This window comes from Crocodylus porosus, unplaced genomic scaffold, assembly GCF_001723895.1.
Source record: "Crocodylus porosus isolate Cpor-Errol unplaced genomic scaffold, CroPor_comp1, whole genome shotgun sequence".
NCBI classification, from domain to species: domain Eukaryota; kingdom Metazoa; phylum Chordata; order Crocodylia; family Crocodylidae; genus Crocodylus; species Crocodylus porosus.
In genome coordinates this window covers 1,869,441-1,887,059 of record NW_017728934.1, presented here as the reverse complement: position 1 = coordinate 1,887,059, position 17,619 = coordinate 1,869,441, and the positions used below count along the sequence as shown (strand labels likewise).

The 17,619-nt window shown below is 51.6% G+C and overlaps 2 protein-coding genes across 2 annotated transcripts in view; one reads left to right on the top strand and one right to left on the bottom strand.

Annotated features, from left to right (window-relative positions):
- STRIP1 (striatin interacting protein 1) overlaps window positions 1-10,687 on the top strand; it is a 36,646-nt gene extending 25,959 nt beyond the window's left edge. Inside the window, exons 22-23 of the mRNA XM_019546264.1 lie at window positions 372-376; window positions 10,678-10,687. The gene's annotated coding sequence lies outside the window, so the exon portion shown is untranslated. The remainder of the gene's footprint in view (window positions 1-371; window positions 377-10,677) is intronic.
- ALX3 (ALX homeobox 3) lies at window positions 5,539-17,300 on the bottom strand (the record flags this gene model as incomplete). Its single annotated transcript, XM_019546169.1, has 3 exons — window positions 5,539-9,869; window positions 13,367-13,495; window positions 16,857-17,300. Coding segments are annotated over 3 exons (891 nt in total), but the record flags the coding sequence as incomplete, so codon positions are not given.
- Window positions 17,301-17,619: the final 319 nt, after the last annotated feature.

Below are 17,619 nucleotides of genomic sequence, written 5' to 3'. Positions count from 1 at the left end.
GGGGGGGGGTGGCGGCGTGCATCCCCATGCACCCCCTACCACTCACCTATGACATGGAGTGATTCAATGACTGACTCAAAAGCCCCAAGGGAGCCTGGAGCAGAGCTGGGGCTTGGGCCCATGTCTTTGGAGTAGTTTCCTTGGCTGCAGAGTTGCCCTTCCACTGCCAAAGCCAGGCCGTGATCTGTATCCTGGGGGGGTTGCATCCTTGGGACCTGGATAACTCCTCGCCCCAGGGCTGCAGTTACAGATGAACCCAGGGTCATGTGCAGCAGCCAGGAAAGGTGGGGTGGGGGGGAGGCAGATATCCTTCTGCAATCACACTTCGCTTCCCCTTACAGTGGCCTCACCCACCTGGCTGGTGTGTTTTCCACGTCTTGGCTCTCGTGTCAGTGCCCTGTGAGGCTAGCAGGAGGAGCAGCGTGTGGATGAGTCTGCCTGTGTGTCCTCAGGGGCAGGGGTGTAAGCCAAGAACCAGCCTGTAATGTGGGGCGTGAACCCATCAGTTGTCTCCCCGCACTGGCAGGGGGACCGCCAGAGGCACCTGTTCTCCCACCCCATTCCTGGAGCCAGCAAGACCAGCCACAGAGGGTCCCCAGGGTGCAAGTCCCTGCACAGCTCTGCACTGGGCCTGACCTCAACACGGGTGGAGTGGAGGATGGGACGCGTTGGGCTTGAGTGGAGAAGGAGGTTTCTTCCTTGCTCCAGGTGTCTCTGGCTGCTTCCACTGGCTGCCACTGCCTCCCAGCCACAGCTGCTTTGAGTTTCTGCGGCTTTCCAGGCAGGGCTTTGTGTGTCAGAGGCTGGGATGCATAAGTGGCTTTTAGGGAGACTAGAGATGATTCATTCCCTTATTACTGCTTGGAGTGGGGCTGGTGAGCCCTCGGCCTGTTTCTTGCTGAATTCCCCAGTGCACCCCTGCCTGCTCAAGATTACCCAGCCCCGAGCTGGATTGGGAGGGCCAGGTGCTGTCCATCTGGTACGGATCAGGAGGCTCCTTCTGAGGGGAGGAGAGGGACTCTGCCTTCCAGTCTGCAGATCCCCTGGATGAGGTATGGGCATCCTGCTAGGAGCTCAGCCCATCTCTGGCCCTGGGGGTCATTTGCAAACTGGAGAGGCTCCACTGATACCCACGGGGGCATTTAGGCCCATGGCTTGCTGAAGCTGATAGAAAGACTCCTTTTGGCTTGCAGGGGCCTGAGATTCAGCCTCTGGGTTGTATTATGAGGTGGGTACCTTGAGGCTGGGGGGCTTTCCCCAGGGAGCCCATCCAAAAAAATAGACTATTATAGGTCAGAAGCAACTGCAGTGAGGAAGCCGGCTTGCTGGGGATGAGGGGACTTTTGGCAAGGGACTCATCACCCAGAATCAAAGGAGCATCTGGAAGGGCTTCTTTGGACCAGCATCTCTACTGAGACACTGCACCCATGGGTGGGTTATTGCCAGCAGCGTTGGCCCTGGCGCCTCTGGGTCTCAAACACAGCAGTGCTGTTGCCTGAGCTAGGAGATCTTGCTGCATTAGCCCAGGCCACTGGGGCTCTGCTACCATTACAGCAGTGGTTCTCAACATTTTTGGACTCGAAGCTCACAAGTTATGGATGGGCCGAGCGGCAGCCTGTTTCAAAAGCTCATTCAAAAGTGTCCTGGAGGAGCCCCAAAATAGTGTCAGGGCACTCAGGACCCCACAAAACTGCCTCACTTGTCTAGCTGCAGTGGGCACACCATGGTTTAAAGGCTAATGATCCTTTCAGTGCAGAGACTATTACTTACTGCGTAGGTACAGCACCTAGCAGCATGGGGTCCTGGTCCCTGCTGGGTGCCATCATACTAGGAATAACCAGTGGTTAGTCTTTATTGGAAAGGAGAGGCTGGGGTGGGAGCTGACAGACAGGACTCCCGGGTTCCTCTCGTGGCGCTACCAAAATGCCTGGCCACTGCGTGCGTGTGATTTCCCTGCTCTGTGCCTCAGTTTCCCCATCCATGAGATGGGGCATGCCATGTCCCCACAGGGCTTGGGGAGGGCTCGGGTAATTGGTGCTTCTGGTGTGCAAAGACTAGTGGGATTTGTTGCCTTGTTTCCCCTAGTTGCACATGGTGACTTGCCAGGCCCGCGCTAATGGAATTGGAAGGAATTTGGTTTTTCTAGTGTCCTGGTGTTTCCAAGGCTGACGGCTTGGGAGGGGGATGTTGATCTTTGTGAAGAAATGTGGTTGTGTTTATTGGGAATGGGAGGCCTGTGCAGCTTGAATTTATTCCTCTCGTAAAGCCCGCCGGGGTCCTGGAGAGATAAGGCAGGATTGAATGGTTAATGCTTCAGAAACCACAAGAAAGAGCCCTGGCTTTCGTCTCTGCCCAGGGACTCAAGTAGCTGCAAGGGGGAGCAGACGGGCTACTGGGGCTGTCTGTGAGCAGAAATCTGGTGGGGATTTGCCCCAGAGCCCCTCAGCTGCAAACCGCAACTCCTCCTCCTCCAGGCTGTGCTGCAGTCACTGGGGTTTTCCCAGCGGCTCCTGCCAGACTCACTTTGCCAACCTAAACGCTTGGCCCTGCTCTGGTTGACGGCAAACCCTGAGGTCCTGTGTATGGAGAGAAACCAGCAAAAGGGAAATGTGGTCTGTGCAATTTTTACCTTTCGGCCCTGACCGGGGGTGCTACAGAGGAAGCGAAGTGCTAACCCGGCTGCAAACCTGCTGCTCTCATCACTTGTCCACGCTGCCTCTTACATCCGTAACTAGAACGCAGGAGTCCTGAAATGATCCTAGTGCCTTGGGCAGAAGATAGAGCCCCCAAATTGATAAAGCCCAGTGGTCCTGAATCCACCTCTGACCGCTCAAGCACATTCAGGGCTCCTGGATTATTTCTGAGCTACGCTGCAGACTTTATCATTGGGCAAGTCAGCTTCCCTGCTCTGGCAGGGAGGCTTCCCCATCCACCCAAAGAGGATAATGATGCTGCCATTCCCTCCAGCGGGTGTGAGGCAGGAGCAAATTAATGTTTGGATTCTCTTTCTTGAAGCAGGCTGAGCTCCATAAAGGAGAAGGGGAAAGAAGTATCTCTTAAGCAGGCAACTGCAGACTGAGAGTAATGGGAGGCTGCTCTTGTGATGAATGCAGTGGGCTGGGAGGTGGAAGATCTGGGTCTGGTTCTTGGCCCTGAGCCTTTCTGCATGCTCCGGGACAACTTGCTTTGTCTCTTGAAGTGCAGGAAGAGAAAGCCACGAGGATGCTACTGAGATGCATTGTACCATCTTCCACCAGAGAAATACCACATTTCTTGCAACGTGCCTACCTTTTCTCTGTAATCAGCCCCCACAAACTGAGGTGCGAGTGTAAAGCGGGGAAGCTGACTTTCTGCCCTGAAGAGAAGCTCCCTGCTTTGATTTCTGCTCCACAATGCAGTAGCTGTTGCATTACTATGCAGGCAGCTTTTCAATTGACTTAATGGCTAATTGTTCTTCACTCCAGGGATGTTAACAATCACTTCTCCTTATTGGTCTTGACAATTCACTGTCAGGAGTCCTAACAGCCAGCCCAGCCTGGGCTAACTGCCTTGTAGGCCACAGCTGGCTGTGGCTTTGCCTGGCGGCCCTAACTCGGCTAATGCCTCCGTCTGGCTGCTGTCTGGGCCTTTCGACTGGCTTCTGGGAGAGCAGCGTCTCCATTTCTCTCCAGCTGTGGCAACGGTTCTGACTAAGGTCTGCTTTAGGAAGTCTCTGTTCTTGTCTTCCATGGCTTTCCTGGTTCCTGACCCTGCCTGGCTCTGTTCTTGGACTCCAGTTGGTGGATTTTCCCTTGGATCTGGTAACTTGGCATCTAGTTCCTGGACGCTGCCCCTGCCTATGTTTTGCCCCTGGATTGCCCGCTGCATCTGCTAACTAGATCTCAGCCTCCTGAGCCTTCACCCAACCTGTGTTTTTGGACCCCGTCCCAGGGTTTCCCCTTTGGATCTGCTAATGTGGCTCTCAAACCCTGACTTAGCCTGTGTTTTAGACTATGCCCCCGTCTCCACTGGCCAGACTGCCCGGGACCATTAGGTCTGCTAATCAAGTTAACCTTAGTGCAGTTTAGCTGCCTGCTACCTGCTCCTGGTTTCCTTTCTCTTATTTCAGCTTTCCTTAAGGAGGAAAGGGAGGGCGAGTCAGTGAAACAGTAGCTTTGTCCCTGCTCTGTGCCACCACGACTGTGGAAATCTTTTCTTCATTCTACCTTTTAAAAATAAGGTGCGTATTATATTCTGGGGCACATTGTATGCAAGAAAATATGGCACTTGCACGAGGGCTCACAAGAAAAATACTCGCAGGGCAGCTTGCCTGCTATTTGAGAGTCAGCCAGCTGGAGAGTAGATGTCATGTGACACGGGAGCAATTCCACAGTCCAAACCCTGGTGTTAATGGTTGTGAATAAAAGGTGCGTTGCAAGGAGCCTATTGTCCAAGTCCCTGCGTCACCACAGCTATGTGAGGAGCAGCATGGATTTGGTAATAACTTTTATTGGGCCAACTGTATAGTTTAGAGAGGTGTTAGACAAGTTTGACCCAAGCAAGGGTGCCGTGTGCCAGAAGCTTGGATCGCCTCTCTCCCAACTGGAGAGTTGGCCCAGTAAAAGGGATTACCAAACACATCCTGCTTCTCACATTGTAAAGAGCAGCCTCAGTCGGTGGACAGCTTGCCAGCACAACGTGGGACTGAGCTCTAATAAAGAGTTGAATGGCTTAGGGTGAGGGGCCCCACAGTCACTTGGCATCATCCCTACGTGTGGGTGGAGGGGGGTGGTCTTGGTAAGGTGTTGCATCCTTCTACCTCTCAAATACAGCCCTGCGAAGCGACTCCACCCAAAACAGCCAGGACCGTTACCCGCTGTGCTCAGGATGGAGCAATGACAATGGAGTGGGGCTATGATGTGAGGGGCCTGCAGTATCGCACCGTACACACACCCTGGGATGAGGCTGGGCCTTGCAGTGGCATTGAGCAGCTAACCGTGGCAAGGAAAAGGCATCGTGAAAGAACCGAAGGGGCCATATTTGCTTGCTTGCGGAAAGGCCGGTGAGACTGGCTGCTGGATGCATATCGTGTGCGTTGGATCGCTTGCGCTTGGTGTGGCACGCGACAGGAATAGTGCAAGTGGCCAAGTGTGTGTCCCATGTGAGGGTCCCTGTTCCTGTATCTGCACTGGCTAACTTTCTGAAAGCACCTGTGTAGTTCCAACAGCGGTGGCTGTCATGTAGGCAGGCCTCTGGCATCTGTAATACTGCTGGTGCGTACAAATGCTTGCAGCCCCTGTCTACACCTCTGTGCCCACCAATGGAGCAGCACTCATGGGTACTCGCAAGGCGTGTAGTTTAGCAAGCAGACAAGATGAGCGTGGCTGAGCACAGGCTTGCAAAGGGAAAAATGGAACGGCGGTGTCTCCGGGATGAGGTGTTGGGAGAGCCAAGCACTTAATCATGCTGCTGAAACCTTGTGCCCCGGCTCGCTCAGAAATGTTCCCCAGCTGTGGAGCAATCGAGAGCTGCTGCCTTCATAGCACTGGAGGAGCCATAAATAACTTATTAAAAATGTGTTTTATTGTTTATAAATGAATAGCAAAACCTTTGCAGATGTATCGGCACAAACCGGGCCTGCAGCTGAGACTTGCACCATAGGGCTTTGATTCCAGAACCCGCACCCACCCCTGTGGGGGGGTTGCTACCCAACATCCCAGCCAATGGAAGGGTGCTAGGATGAATTAGACTTGAGGTTAGCAAAGAGACGCACTTCCTGTGGAGAGAGGAGATGGCTATGCTCGCTTTGGCATTCTACTTTGAGCAATTTCCAATAAAATATGGAGTCTCTCCTACTGGGAGTTGGGCCATCTCCAGTGAGGTCTCCTGTATGGGACTTCCTTTACGGAGAGTAGCTTCTCTTATGCAGACTATGGCTTTTTCCATTGTGGGGTGTCCACGTGAGGCCTCTTGTTGCAGTATATAGGAATATAAAGTCATATCCTTTAAAATAGCTTGTGAGGGTTGAGTGCTGCTCGCTGTTTCCCATATTTGAGCACTTGCCAGGAAAGGCCTGGAGTTGCAGGGTATATGTAGGCATGCCTTTCTTGGATGTAGTTAGCTAGTAGGCAGAGCTTTGTGGGGCTCCATATGCCCTTTAGGTGCCCATGAGGGTTCTTCCTATTATTTTTGTCTTGTCAATTTGCATGACAAAAGTGCCTCTTTAGGGCTCCATAAGGGCTTTTCTTTGCAGGATCTTGTGTATGCTTCTATATGGATTTCTAGTATTGAGCCTCAGACAGTTTCCTGTACAGTGTATGGCTATCTCCAGTCTAGAGTTTGCTGTACAGGACCACCTGTCCGGGTTGCCAGCAGTGTGAATATGGCCAGTCCACTTCATTGCATGTCCTATTAGAGAGCTCCGATTTAAAGAATATGACTGCCAGAGGGGAGTATATAGGGCGACCCACAACAGCATCAGGAGCTGTCCCTCTGGGTGGTGTCCCAAGATCACTCTAAATGTGCAACGTACATTTGTAATCTCTGGGAGACCCATGTCTCCAGCTGGGAGCGTGGCTCTGTGCTCAGCACGCTGGTGCTGGCAGGGAGAAATGATCCTCACCTAAGAACCTGTGGAGTGGAGTCCCCCCCAAACCTCCCACGTTAGAAACCAGGAGCTCAGATCCATCACGGCCCTAATCCATCTCCATTTCTGGATTGGAGAACCAGCAGGATATGGAATAAAGAGCGAAACGCAGCAGACTAAGGGGCTTATTCCACAAGGGTGGTGGTTGTACTGTCAGATAGTTGCTGTATTTGGCTTGATTCAGGCAACCCCAGGGGGGACGAGTTAGCTGGCAAACTAGTTTGGATGCAATGATATTAGGCACTTATATGGATTAACAGATTAAATGTCCCAGCTCTCTGATGGGGTAGGATGTTGCCATGAGCCACCTTTTGTACAAGTGAGTAAACCAGAGGACCGAAGTGCTGCAGTCCCACAGTAGGACAGGCTTCAGGCTTCCCAGCTCCCATTCTCACCCTCCGGATGCAAGCCCGTGCTTATTCTACTGACATCTGCCAGGCCCCTCTGTGCTTGGTAACTATGTTCTCCCAAGGTCTTTTTTAGTGGTTTCTGGTTTGCGGTGGGTTAGAAGTGCAGTAAGAAGAAATTCTCTCAAGGTATTTCAATGCTCTCGGACTTGGTAAAGCTAGTCTTGCATTCAGAACTTGTCTAACTCTATCCCAACTCCGCAGTTGGTCCCATAAAAGACATCGCCCTAAGAAATGCTCTTGTGGTTAGTGCACTGAGTTGGGACTTAGCTGAGCTGGGGTTAATGTACAGATCTGTTACAGACTCCCTTCATGCCCTTGGGATTGTTTCTTATTGTTGCTGTCTACAGCGCCCAGCATAATGAAACCCTGATCTCATCCAGAGTGTTAGGTGCTACTAGAATATAAATGATTAACAGTAATGAATTAATATTAAGTAAACTGTGTGGCACCAAGCTGGGGGGGAATCCCAATATTTAAGATCTTCCTTCTACATCACAAATTTAAAGGAAAAAACCTATTCTGGGGACCAGTGTCAAGTGCTTTACCCAAGATGACACAAGGAGTGCCTGGCAGAATGCATGTCTAATGCTGGAGATCGGCTTAAGTGGTGTAATGGCCCCTTTGACCTTGAACTATGGGAAAAAGTTGGACCCCAGACCTCCCAGCGGCATTGTAGGACCTCCCACCTGATGGTCTTTCTCTCTGCACAAAGCCCCTGAACTTTCATGAAGTGCTGTAGGAAAGGTCTGAGGCTTGATGGGTTTTCTCTGAAGCAGTTCACCCATCCTTCCCCAGGGGCGTTTGCTGCTGTTGGAGACTAGCAATTTCGGGTTGGCTCCTGGACGTGGATTCATTCCCTTCTGAGGCTCAGAACTGCAGATGGGCCCAGATGTGGGAAATGGGGAGGGATCTTGGATTATTTGCTGCTCTGGTAAGCTAGGCAAGTGTCCCCAGGAAGGTGAATCTCACTGGCCCCGCACGAACCCCTTACAATACACCCCCAAATTGCTAATGCACCATCTTTGCGTTTTCTCTGCCCTTGAATGGATTACCTTGTCTACTGCACTTTTGTTGCAGTGACAGGCATGAGTTTTGATCTGGGTGCAATCCCAGACCTTGCTGAAGCCGATGGGTGTGCTAGTCACCTCTCATCTAGGCTGAACGAGGGAGCAATTCAATATCATTAAGAAACGGGCACCAGAAACAAGAGGAGCCACTGTCCATGGTGCAAGTAGCCATGTGAAAGCCTGAGCAGAAGCTAAGCCACATGATGTGGGTGGTTTCCCTGGAAGCTGCCTGTGTGGGGTATGCGTGACTGCAACATGAAAGCAAGAAGCGTGCTGGAGAGAGCGAGATGGCTCGGGCACTGAGCAAAGCAATGGTCTCCTCTCATTTCTTCCTATTGTCTTTAGGGACATTCTTTATAAATAAACCAGATTGCACAAAATACTCCCTCCCTGACCTTAATGGAGGAGTCCAGTAAGGCCCCACACAACTGGCTAATCACCAAGGCCAAGGGGTGAGTTGGAACAGGGAATTTCTACCTATAAGTAGCTAACACATCCCTTGACTTCTGGCTCCAGGACTTCCCTCCTTCTGGTTCTGCATTTTTTTTTGAGGAGGTAGGATTTCTCGGGACCCCATCTCCTCGGCTTCTCCTCTCCCTGATGCCAGGCGCAGATTGCAGGCTGTTCTTACCAGGTAGATTAGAAATTACTCTCCCTGGGCCCCAAGTCTCAGCTCTTGATTCTCAGCCTCCCCTACCCACCCCGAGGTGCTGTCTACACATGGGAGCAGCCTTCAGGATGTTAGAGGAGCACCATGGGGTATAGGACCAGCATCTGTGATGGCCTCTCTCGGGATCTGCCAGGAGAAGGAGAGGTTGAGTTGGCGAGCAGCGACCTGGAAGAGCTGGCTGTGCCATTCGTGGTCTTTTACCCCCTAGCCATGGACATATATGCATGAAACTGCATCTACACTAGACTGCTCCCCCAACACTCTTCCTAGCAATGGGAGCTCCAGTGTCCCTGGCCATTCGTTCCTTAGGAGATCCCACACTTGCAGTATGTGGTGTACACATTAGGGCTCTGGCAATTGTTATGCCTGGTTGTTGCCTCCAACATGAGCCACAATGAAGCAAAAGTTGAGGCAAAGGAACCCATGAGTAGGCTACGCCTGGGGAATGCAGAAAATGGGGTTAGAATAGGAGCTTTTGTGTCGCCTCTGAAACCTGTTCATCACCAAGTGTTTCTTGGGGGTGTCTATGACCCTCACGTACCTGAGGTATGAGGAGACATGCAGGGTGGAGGCTGCCATGTTCCTCAGGTCATGCCAACCCTGGCCTCCTGGTCATCTCTGAGGTGCCAGCTGCTGGGCTTGGAGTGCAGGGAGGTTGAAGAGAAGAGGGAACCACAGGTGAAGGGCTTGCTCTCTCTCCTTTGTGGGGAACCAGCCTTGAGAGTGGCCTAGACCCCAGGGGGTGAATTGTGTCCGCAGCCTGGGCTCTTTCAGGGAGATCATGTGGTCCAGTTAAGCAGGCTGGCTGGCTCTTTGGACTTCATTCTCAGTGTAACCAGGCTGGGGGATTTGTAGTCGTTGTCTGAGGCTGATTCGAAGCTGTGGTTGCTGAGCGAAGTGGGGAAACTATGGATGGAGTACAGGCTGTTGATACCAGGATGGTGGTTGGGAGAACCAGGGATGCCCATGAATCCGGCGACATTCCCATGGGAATGCGGGTATGGAGACATGCAGGGGGATGGGATACCTTCAGGGGACATTATGCAGGGGCCTGCAGGGTTCCCCGGTGCAGGGCTGGGCCATAGGTTATTCTGCAGCTGGAGGAAGGCAAAATGAAAAGCAAGGCTTGATTAGTGGAGGACTGAGGGGCACATTCATAAAATCATAGAGAAGGGGGGTTGGCAGGGGCCTCAGGAGCTCCCATCTAGTCCAACCCCCTGCTCAAAGCAGGACCAGCCCCAACTAGATCATCCCAGCCAGGGTTTTGTCTAGCTGGGTGTTAAAAACCTCTAAGTGGGTGTGTCTACACGAGACACTTGCTGCACAGTAGACTAATAACACTGAGTAGTTGTGTGGCAGTCAAAAACCGTGCTCATACACTACTGTGCAGTGTTATTAGGCTACTGCGCAGTAAGCATAACAAAAAAACTGCGCTGGTGCGCTATAGTTACTAAACTAAATGCACAATAACTACTGCGCATTAATGAACGTGCAGACGTGGCCAGTGCAGAGACTTCACAACCTCTGGTTAGCTTGTTTCAGTGTTTTATTTCCCTCCTAGTGAGAGAGGTTTTTCCTAATATATAACCCTAAACTTCCCTTGCTGCAGCTTGAGACCACTGCTCCTTTTTCTGTTATCTGCCCCCACCTAGGACAGTCCAGCTCCATCCTCTTTGAAACCCTGTTTCAGGTAGTTGAAGGCTGCTATTAAATCCCCTCTGTCTTCATTTCTGCAAACTAAATAAGTCCAGTTCCCTCAGTCTCTCCTCGGAAGCCATCTCCACAACCCCGTAATCATTTTTGTTGCCCTCCACTGGACTCTTTCCAATTTGTCCACAACCTTCCTGTAGTGGGGGGCCCAAAACTGGACACAGTACTCCAGATGTGGCCTCATCAGTGCCGAACAGAGGGGAAGAATCACATTTTTCTTGCCCTTCCTGTATTCTTTGTGATGTGGCTGGCATGGGGCTAGGGGAGAACTAGGATATACATCTCCTGGGTAATTCTCATATATATCAACATTATTTTTAATAAAAATAAATCAATAGCCAGATCCTGACAAAGAAAATTTTTTTTTGTATTTAGAAATCTGAACATGCTGAGTCAGCCCAGCACCGCCTAGCACTTCTCTGTGGGGATCTAGTACGGGCTGGGGGACCCCAGTCCCTTCCTATGGGCTTGGCTCTCTGCCCAACCTACTGCTCCTTGACACTCAGTCCACAGGGAACCTGGTCTGTGGATGAGAACAGAGGAGACTGGGTCTCCCATCACCTCACGGGAGATGTAGTTTGGTCACAGTAAGGAAGTGTAGTTCAATGCTGAGCTGACCTAAAATGAAATATTCAACTTCCATTTTTCTAATTGAAAACTGCTGCCGAAAAACCCTTCCTATGGAAAAGGTCCACATGGTGGAAAATGCAAGTGCAAAAATGGTCTCATGCTGATTACATTTCCACCCTGTCCTGTATTTCCAATGCCCAACGTTCAGGAGTGTGTTTAGAAACAGAAATGTGAATCCATGCATTAACGATCAAGGGGGGTACTCAAGAAATTCACAGAGATTGGGGGTTTGGGTTTCACCTGACTTGGCAATCACGAGCTGGGTCCATCTCTAATCAAAGGTTTGGGACATTGGTCAGGTCAAGTGGGGCTTATTGCGGACGTTGAGATGAAAGCTCTAGAGTCTGGCAGCGTTTGGCTGGAAATCTTGCAAGGGCAGGCTTTCCAGCAAGATCTCACGTGCTCCAGATATACCCTGATGAAGGATCCCTAGGACTCTGCTTTTTGGCCTGGGAAATAATCAGGGATCCTGGTTTTCTCAGATAAAAAAAAAAAAAAAATCCCAAATGTTCTGATTTGAAAAAGTCACATTTGTCTGTGAATATAATGAAGTAGGTATGTATGTAGCTTCATTTTAATCATGGAAAAGTGTGAGTTGGGGTTACTCTTTAAAAATCAGAAAATTTGGAATTTTTTTTTTCCCCAGAGAAAGCCAGGATCCCTGCAAATAATTAAACAAATTCAAATACCTTTTTTTGAGGCTTTGGAGAACAATTGGTCTCAGTTTGGTCCAAGATGTAGACAGAGGCTTGGATTTAATCCATGCACAACTCGCTGAGTGTGTTGCATCCAGTCCTCTCCGAGTCTGAATCATGTGAGGATGACTCACTTAGGACTCGGAGCGACAGCTCAAAGGGGAGAGACTCCTGCTTCCAGCTCTGGAGGTTCACTGGCACCTAAGCACTGGTGCTAAGAAACCGTGGCGGCTCCGCAGCCTTTGGGGATGAGCTGCATCCGAGGGGCATTTATCTGAACGTGGGGAGCTTTGGGGGTTTGGCTGAAACCGGACTTGACTCTGTAGCAACCCCGGCTGCTCGTTTTACCAAACCAAAACGTCACGGGAATTCTCTCCCGATCGCTCCAGCTGAACCCGTTTCTAACTATACACTGTCCTGCCAGTCATCGTAAAACAGGGAGCTGCCAGAGAGGAGCCAGCTTCTGCGGCCAGTCTCGCTGGAAATGGTTCCTGGGAACTCCTTGCATTTAACCAGGGCCATCTGGGCTTGCAGGGATCTGAACCTTGGATTTTCAGGGAGGGTCTAAAGGACTAATCCCTCTATCTGGCAGCAGTGGAAGACTCCCGGGCCCTGATTATCTTGTACATGAAAGCCTCTTAATGCTCCTTGATGCTTCCTTACAGTGGTGTGAAGGGACTTTACCCATAAATGATGTGTTTTGTTTTTTTTTTTCTTATGTGAACTGGCCCTTTGAAGGGGAAAAAAAAATGAGCTAACTAACTACCACTGGGGTGAGCCTTGACATTGCTTTTGCTCTGGACATGGTGAAGCCTAGAAATGAGTGGAGCTGGCTTAGCACAGCCCTAGCTAGCATGGGACCAGAGCTGCTCTCCAGCTGTCTCAGGCACTCAAGGCTGCTTTAAGGCGATGCCCTTGGTTCGTTTCTGGGCTTTGGGGTGGAGTGAGTAGGAGGGTATGCTTCATGGGGGCGCTATCAGGTTTCCCATGCAGATGGGGTAACCTGCAACTTCTCTGGCAATGCTGGCTGCAAAAGCTCAGAGGCGTTTCTGTGAGCTTCGAGCTTTACTGATCATCTCTACGCAGTGCAGGGTTCTGGAGAGAAGGGACCGCTCCCTCCAAGTCCTGCTCCCTCACACGTGAGGCTCTGCTAACTCTGGCCAGGGACCTGCAAGTTGGGGATGTCCTCAGGGCATTAGAAATACAACTGGTGAATGTGAGGGCAGCCGCCACTGAGACCCAAAATTATGCTGGTGACGTGAAGTGAGCAAAGGCCTGGGAATGGGGCATAATGTGCTGTGGTTCAGTGGCTGCCTCTCTTCCTCCACCAGGAAGTCTGGGGCCAGGCTGTCCTCTCGTTTACATTGGTACCACTTGGAAATAACTGCAATACCTTGAGTGGAGCAAATCCAGACTTATGCCAGTGTAAGCGAGAACATAACTGGAGACACAACGGTGGTGTGTGTGTGTCTGTGTGTGCGCACACGTGGCATGTGTGGGGTGGGGGGACAGGACACACCAATGTGCCTGTTTGTTTTTGTTTTTTTTTGTCCCAGTACCTGAGGGTAGTTTTCAGCCCTGGGCAGGACAGAGATGTCGTAGGTGGCCGCAAAGGGGTTTCTCACCTCCTGGATCTTCCCATAACGTTCTCGTTTCCGCCACTTGGCTCTTCTGTTCTGGAACCAGACCTGTGGGATGGTGCAAAATGAGTGAGCAAAGGCGCCCCTTTTAGCAAAGAGAGGCACTGAAACAGAAGAGGGTCAGACGCATCCCAGACCTACTGAGCATATGGGGCTCATAGTGGCATGTGGCTGGGGGTTAAGGGGCCCTGTGGTACCCTGGGGCATCCTTTGGCCATGTGGCTGTAGCACAGAGGACCTTGCCACTCTACTACCCCCCAGCTGACTGTCGCTTTAAATGGTTTAGGCAACGTGATAATGGGACATGCAATACTCGCATCTGGTTACTTCCAGTGGTGTAAGTGGAGTTTGTGATCTTAATGAGGGACCAAGGGGTTGACCAGAGCCAAAGGTGCAGAGGGTGGGCATGGGCAAGTGTCACCCACATGCGGGTATCTCAAGGCTTGTATTCTGTGTTGACATTATGGGCTTGTTTCTTCTCGCATCGGGGATCAGCATGAGATCAGTCCCAAGCATGTTTCCAGTCATGGAGCAAGTAAAGGATGGAGCCGTTGTCTCCACCTGAAAGGATGAAACTGCTCTTGCCCAGAAAGTTGCCTGTTCCTTTGAAAAGCATGTTCTTGAATTAGCCGACCGACAACAACCGATCCATTATATCTGAACCTCTGAAGTGGATGGTGACTGAAAGGCCGTTGGTCTAGTTCCTAGTTGGCAGGTGTCCACAGCACAAATTTAATCCCATCGCAGGCAGAAATAACTGGCTTCCTTGTTGGCTTAGGATGGAAGGGACCACAAACTCAACTCCCCACCCTGTAGCATGGCTAGTGTCTCTAGGGCAAGCTTGATATTCATCTGTTGGGTGGCATATGACACATTTATCTTGCAATTTCCCATACTGCGCCGGCTCAGTCTCCAAGGACTCTCTGCCTTTTAACTAGTCCGTAGAAAGGAGAAAAGGTGTCTTGCCTCTCCATGAACGTACAGAGTACAGGTTGCTGGCCTGACCACTATAACCAGGCAGTAAATAGTTTCTTAGATGCTGTGTCTGAATGGCTGCAGCCTTTGGGCACTTACCGTACGCGCAATTTCTGTTTGCAGCTTCCAAGCTCTCAGGTTTCACTAAGTGTCTTTTGTGATGATACACCTTATACATGACAGTGAGTATTGTCTTGAGATCCATGCTCTGTACAGGGGAATAACCTGCGGATGTCCATCTGTTACTGCAGGCTGTGCAGTCCTGGGATGCAGCAATGGAGCTGCCGCACGGTGATGGCTATGGTGTGGGGCTGTCCAGGAAACACTAGCGGCATTCTCTCCGGAGAGGCTGAGGACGAGGTGCTATGTCTGGTGGCTCCTGCCCTGGGTTACAAACAGTCTTATTACTTCCTCAGGCAGCTCCATTGGGCAGGAACCTCCTGAGATACCATTGCAAGGTGCTCCAAGAGAATGCAGAGGGGCGTTCAGCCGTGTCAGTCCAAAGTCAGGCAAGAGTGACACCTTGGAGACGAACTGGGTCAGAGAGGCATGAACTTTCATAGGCAACAGCCTACTTTGTCAGACCCTAGGGATGGACTGTGCTTGGTTGCAGTCAGCCGCTTCAGCCGGTGGAATAGCTCCAAGGTGCCACCCTGCCCTACCTTCCACGAGAGACGGTGGCAGCTCTGCCCCGGTCTTCCTGTTGGAGTGATGTCAACACAGGCCCGTGTTCCCATCTCCCAAGCTGAGGTTCCCTAGAGCTGGGTTTCACGTTTCGGCCCCTCCTCCCCCTGAGCTCTGGCACGGACTCATTTCTAACAGGCTCCATCACTGCTCTTCAAGGCAGAGGCCACTGATAGGGAATGATCCCTGCTCCGGATGAGTGCTGGGCTGGGCACTGGATTGCACGCCGCCTGGAATTTGGAATTACCCCAGACTGAGGCCTCTCCTTGGCTGGCCCCCTCCTGTCTTTCTGCTTAGATCACCAGCCGCAGCACAGACTGTCAGAGGTGGGCCCAAACCCCAGCCTGCAATCCAGATGTGTCTGCACCATTCAGATCCTGGGGAGAAATTTATGATCAGCCCCTAACTGTGTAACCAGCTGAACCAGAAACCCCTGGGTCCAAGTTCGGGGGCACTTTGAATCTGGTGTCTTGGTTCCTTCCTGAAATGCCCATTCCTTTTGAGCTCTGCATATTTCTTCTTGCCCGTGCTGTGGCTCTTCTCCCCACCCACAAAAACTTTCTGCCCTTTCCGTCACCCTGGTGATTTAACACTGGCTCCAACCCTATCTCTTGCTTTCCCCTCAGTCTCACCTCCAGCGAATAGGAGTAGCTTCTAACCTCCAGACAGCCTCAGATGGGGCTTCCCAGTGACACTCAGTGCGCCGCTGGCTGGGTGACAGATCGGCATGGCGTGCCCCCTTCCAAGCGTGCTTGCTGGCTGAGGCCAAGGAATGTTCCTCCTGTCTCCCCGCCCCACATGGGAGCAGGATGCCGTCTCCATTTTTGAGCTGGAGGGATAGTCTTCCTTGCCCAGAATTACATTTGGAGGCTGGCCTGGCCTCTGCAGTGATATTTAATAGCCAGTGACTGGGTGGATTGCTATCCAGATGCGCTTTGCAAGTCCTGGGAGCCAATTTCCCACCGTTGCCTTTGCTCATCACTCTCACTCAGTCTGGTATCTGCACTCTTGTGTGCCCCTGAAAGCAGGTCCTCTGCCTTTTCCAACACAAGACTGAAATAGCATGAAGCTGCCTCTGGAAGAAGCTCAGCCTGCTTGATGCAAAGGTGGTGCCAATACAGAAATGGGTCCTGCTCTTTGCCAGGATCGCCCTGGGTGTCACCTCTCCATCTATTAGAGGGATGAGTAATCCACTCCAATCTAACCCCTAGCATAACTAAGGGTGCCAGCCGTGGGAACCTGCCAGCTAGGTTGGATGCTGCTCTAGAAATGCAGTAGGATGTTATTAAAGGATGTCAGTGAAGGAGAAGGCCAGGCCAAAATGAGACTGAGAGAAACTTGGGCTGCCTCTAAAATGCAGCTGCACCTGGGGTGGCTTTTGGCAGGTTCCTAACAGTACAAAGTGCTTTGCATCAAGGATACTAGGCAAGGAGGGGTGCACTAATCAGCTGTAAACTGATGAAGGGCTTAGGGAGGCAGAACTTGTGCACTGTGGTCTTCTGGTGACACCTTGCCTTGCACCTAGCTAGGGGAGAGGGTCATTACCTGAAAGAGCATCATCTTCCATGTCATCAGTGACACATAAGAAGCATTTCCTCATCTCTCATCCTTGTACAAACTAGACCTGACCCTGCTTGACTTGTATAATCCAAGTGTAGCTGGAGCTATTGCAAAGGCAACCTCATGCCTTTATCTTTGGGGCAATGAGCAGGGGCCCTTGCAGACATACCCCCTACCCTCTTCCCCTTACCTGCACCCTGGCTTCTGTTAAGTCTGTCCGTAGTGCCAGCTGCTCCCGAGCGTACACGTCGGGGTAGTGAGTTTTCTGGAAGACCTTCTCCAGCTCTTCCAGCTGGAAGGTGCTGAAGGTTGTCCTGTTCCTCCTCTTCTTGTTCTTGTTCTTGGACAGCTCCATGGAGTCCGTGAGTTCAGGGGAGATGTGCTCCCTCAGGTTGCCCAGAGAAGCCACCGGGGAGCATCTGAGATCACGGGCATCTTCCAGCGGGCCTCGGCAGTTGGTAGGCACTGGGTGGTACGCCTGGCCTTTGGAGCACTTCTCTGCAGCTGCAATGGGAACACACAGAGAGCGGCGGGGGAATGAATCACAAAGCGATGCCTCTCCCCACAGACCCCCCACGGCACCACTCTCTTGTTGATGTTCTCTACTGTTTCGTGCCAGACATTTTGGCGGTGGGGGAGCGGGGGGTCACCAGTGTATTAATGCATCACACATTTTTCCAGTTTCCCTACCAAACACAAAATCTGCCAAGAGGGCACAGGGGTGGGGACAGAGATGAAGGCCCGTCGTCCTGGCAGGCTCTCCGCTCTGCTCCATCAGGCGCAACCCAAGCATGGGCAGGCTCTCTGTTCCTGGCAGTGGCTCAGTTGCTTGGGCCTGGGGTAGGGCAGGCTGGGAGAATGGGATTTGAGGGGGAAACGCTAAACAGGAGGAAGCCGCGCAAAGGCAAACCATCACCTGGCTCTGCCACTAGAACTCACCGTGCACAGAGGGG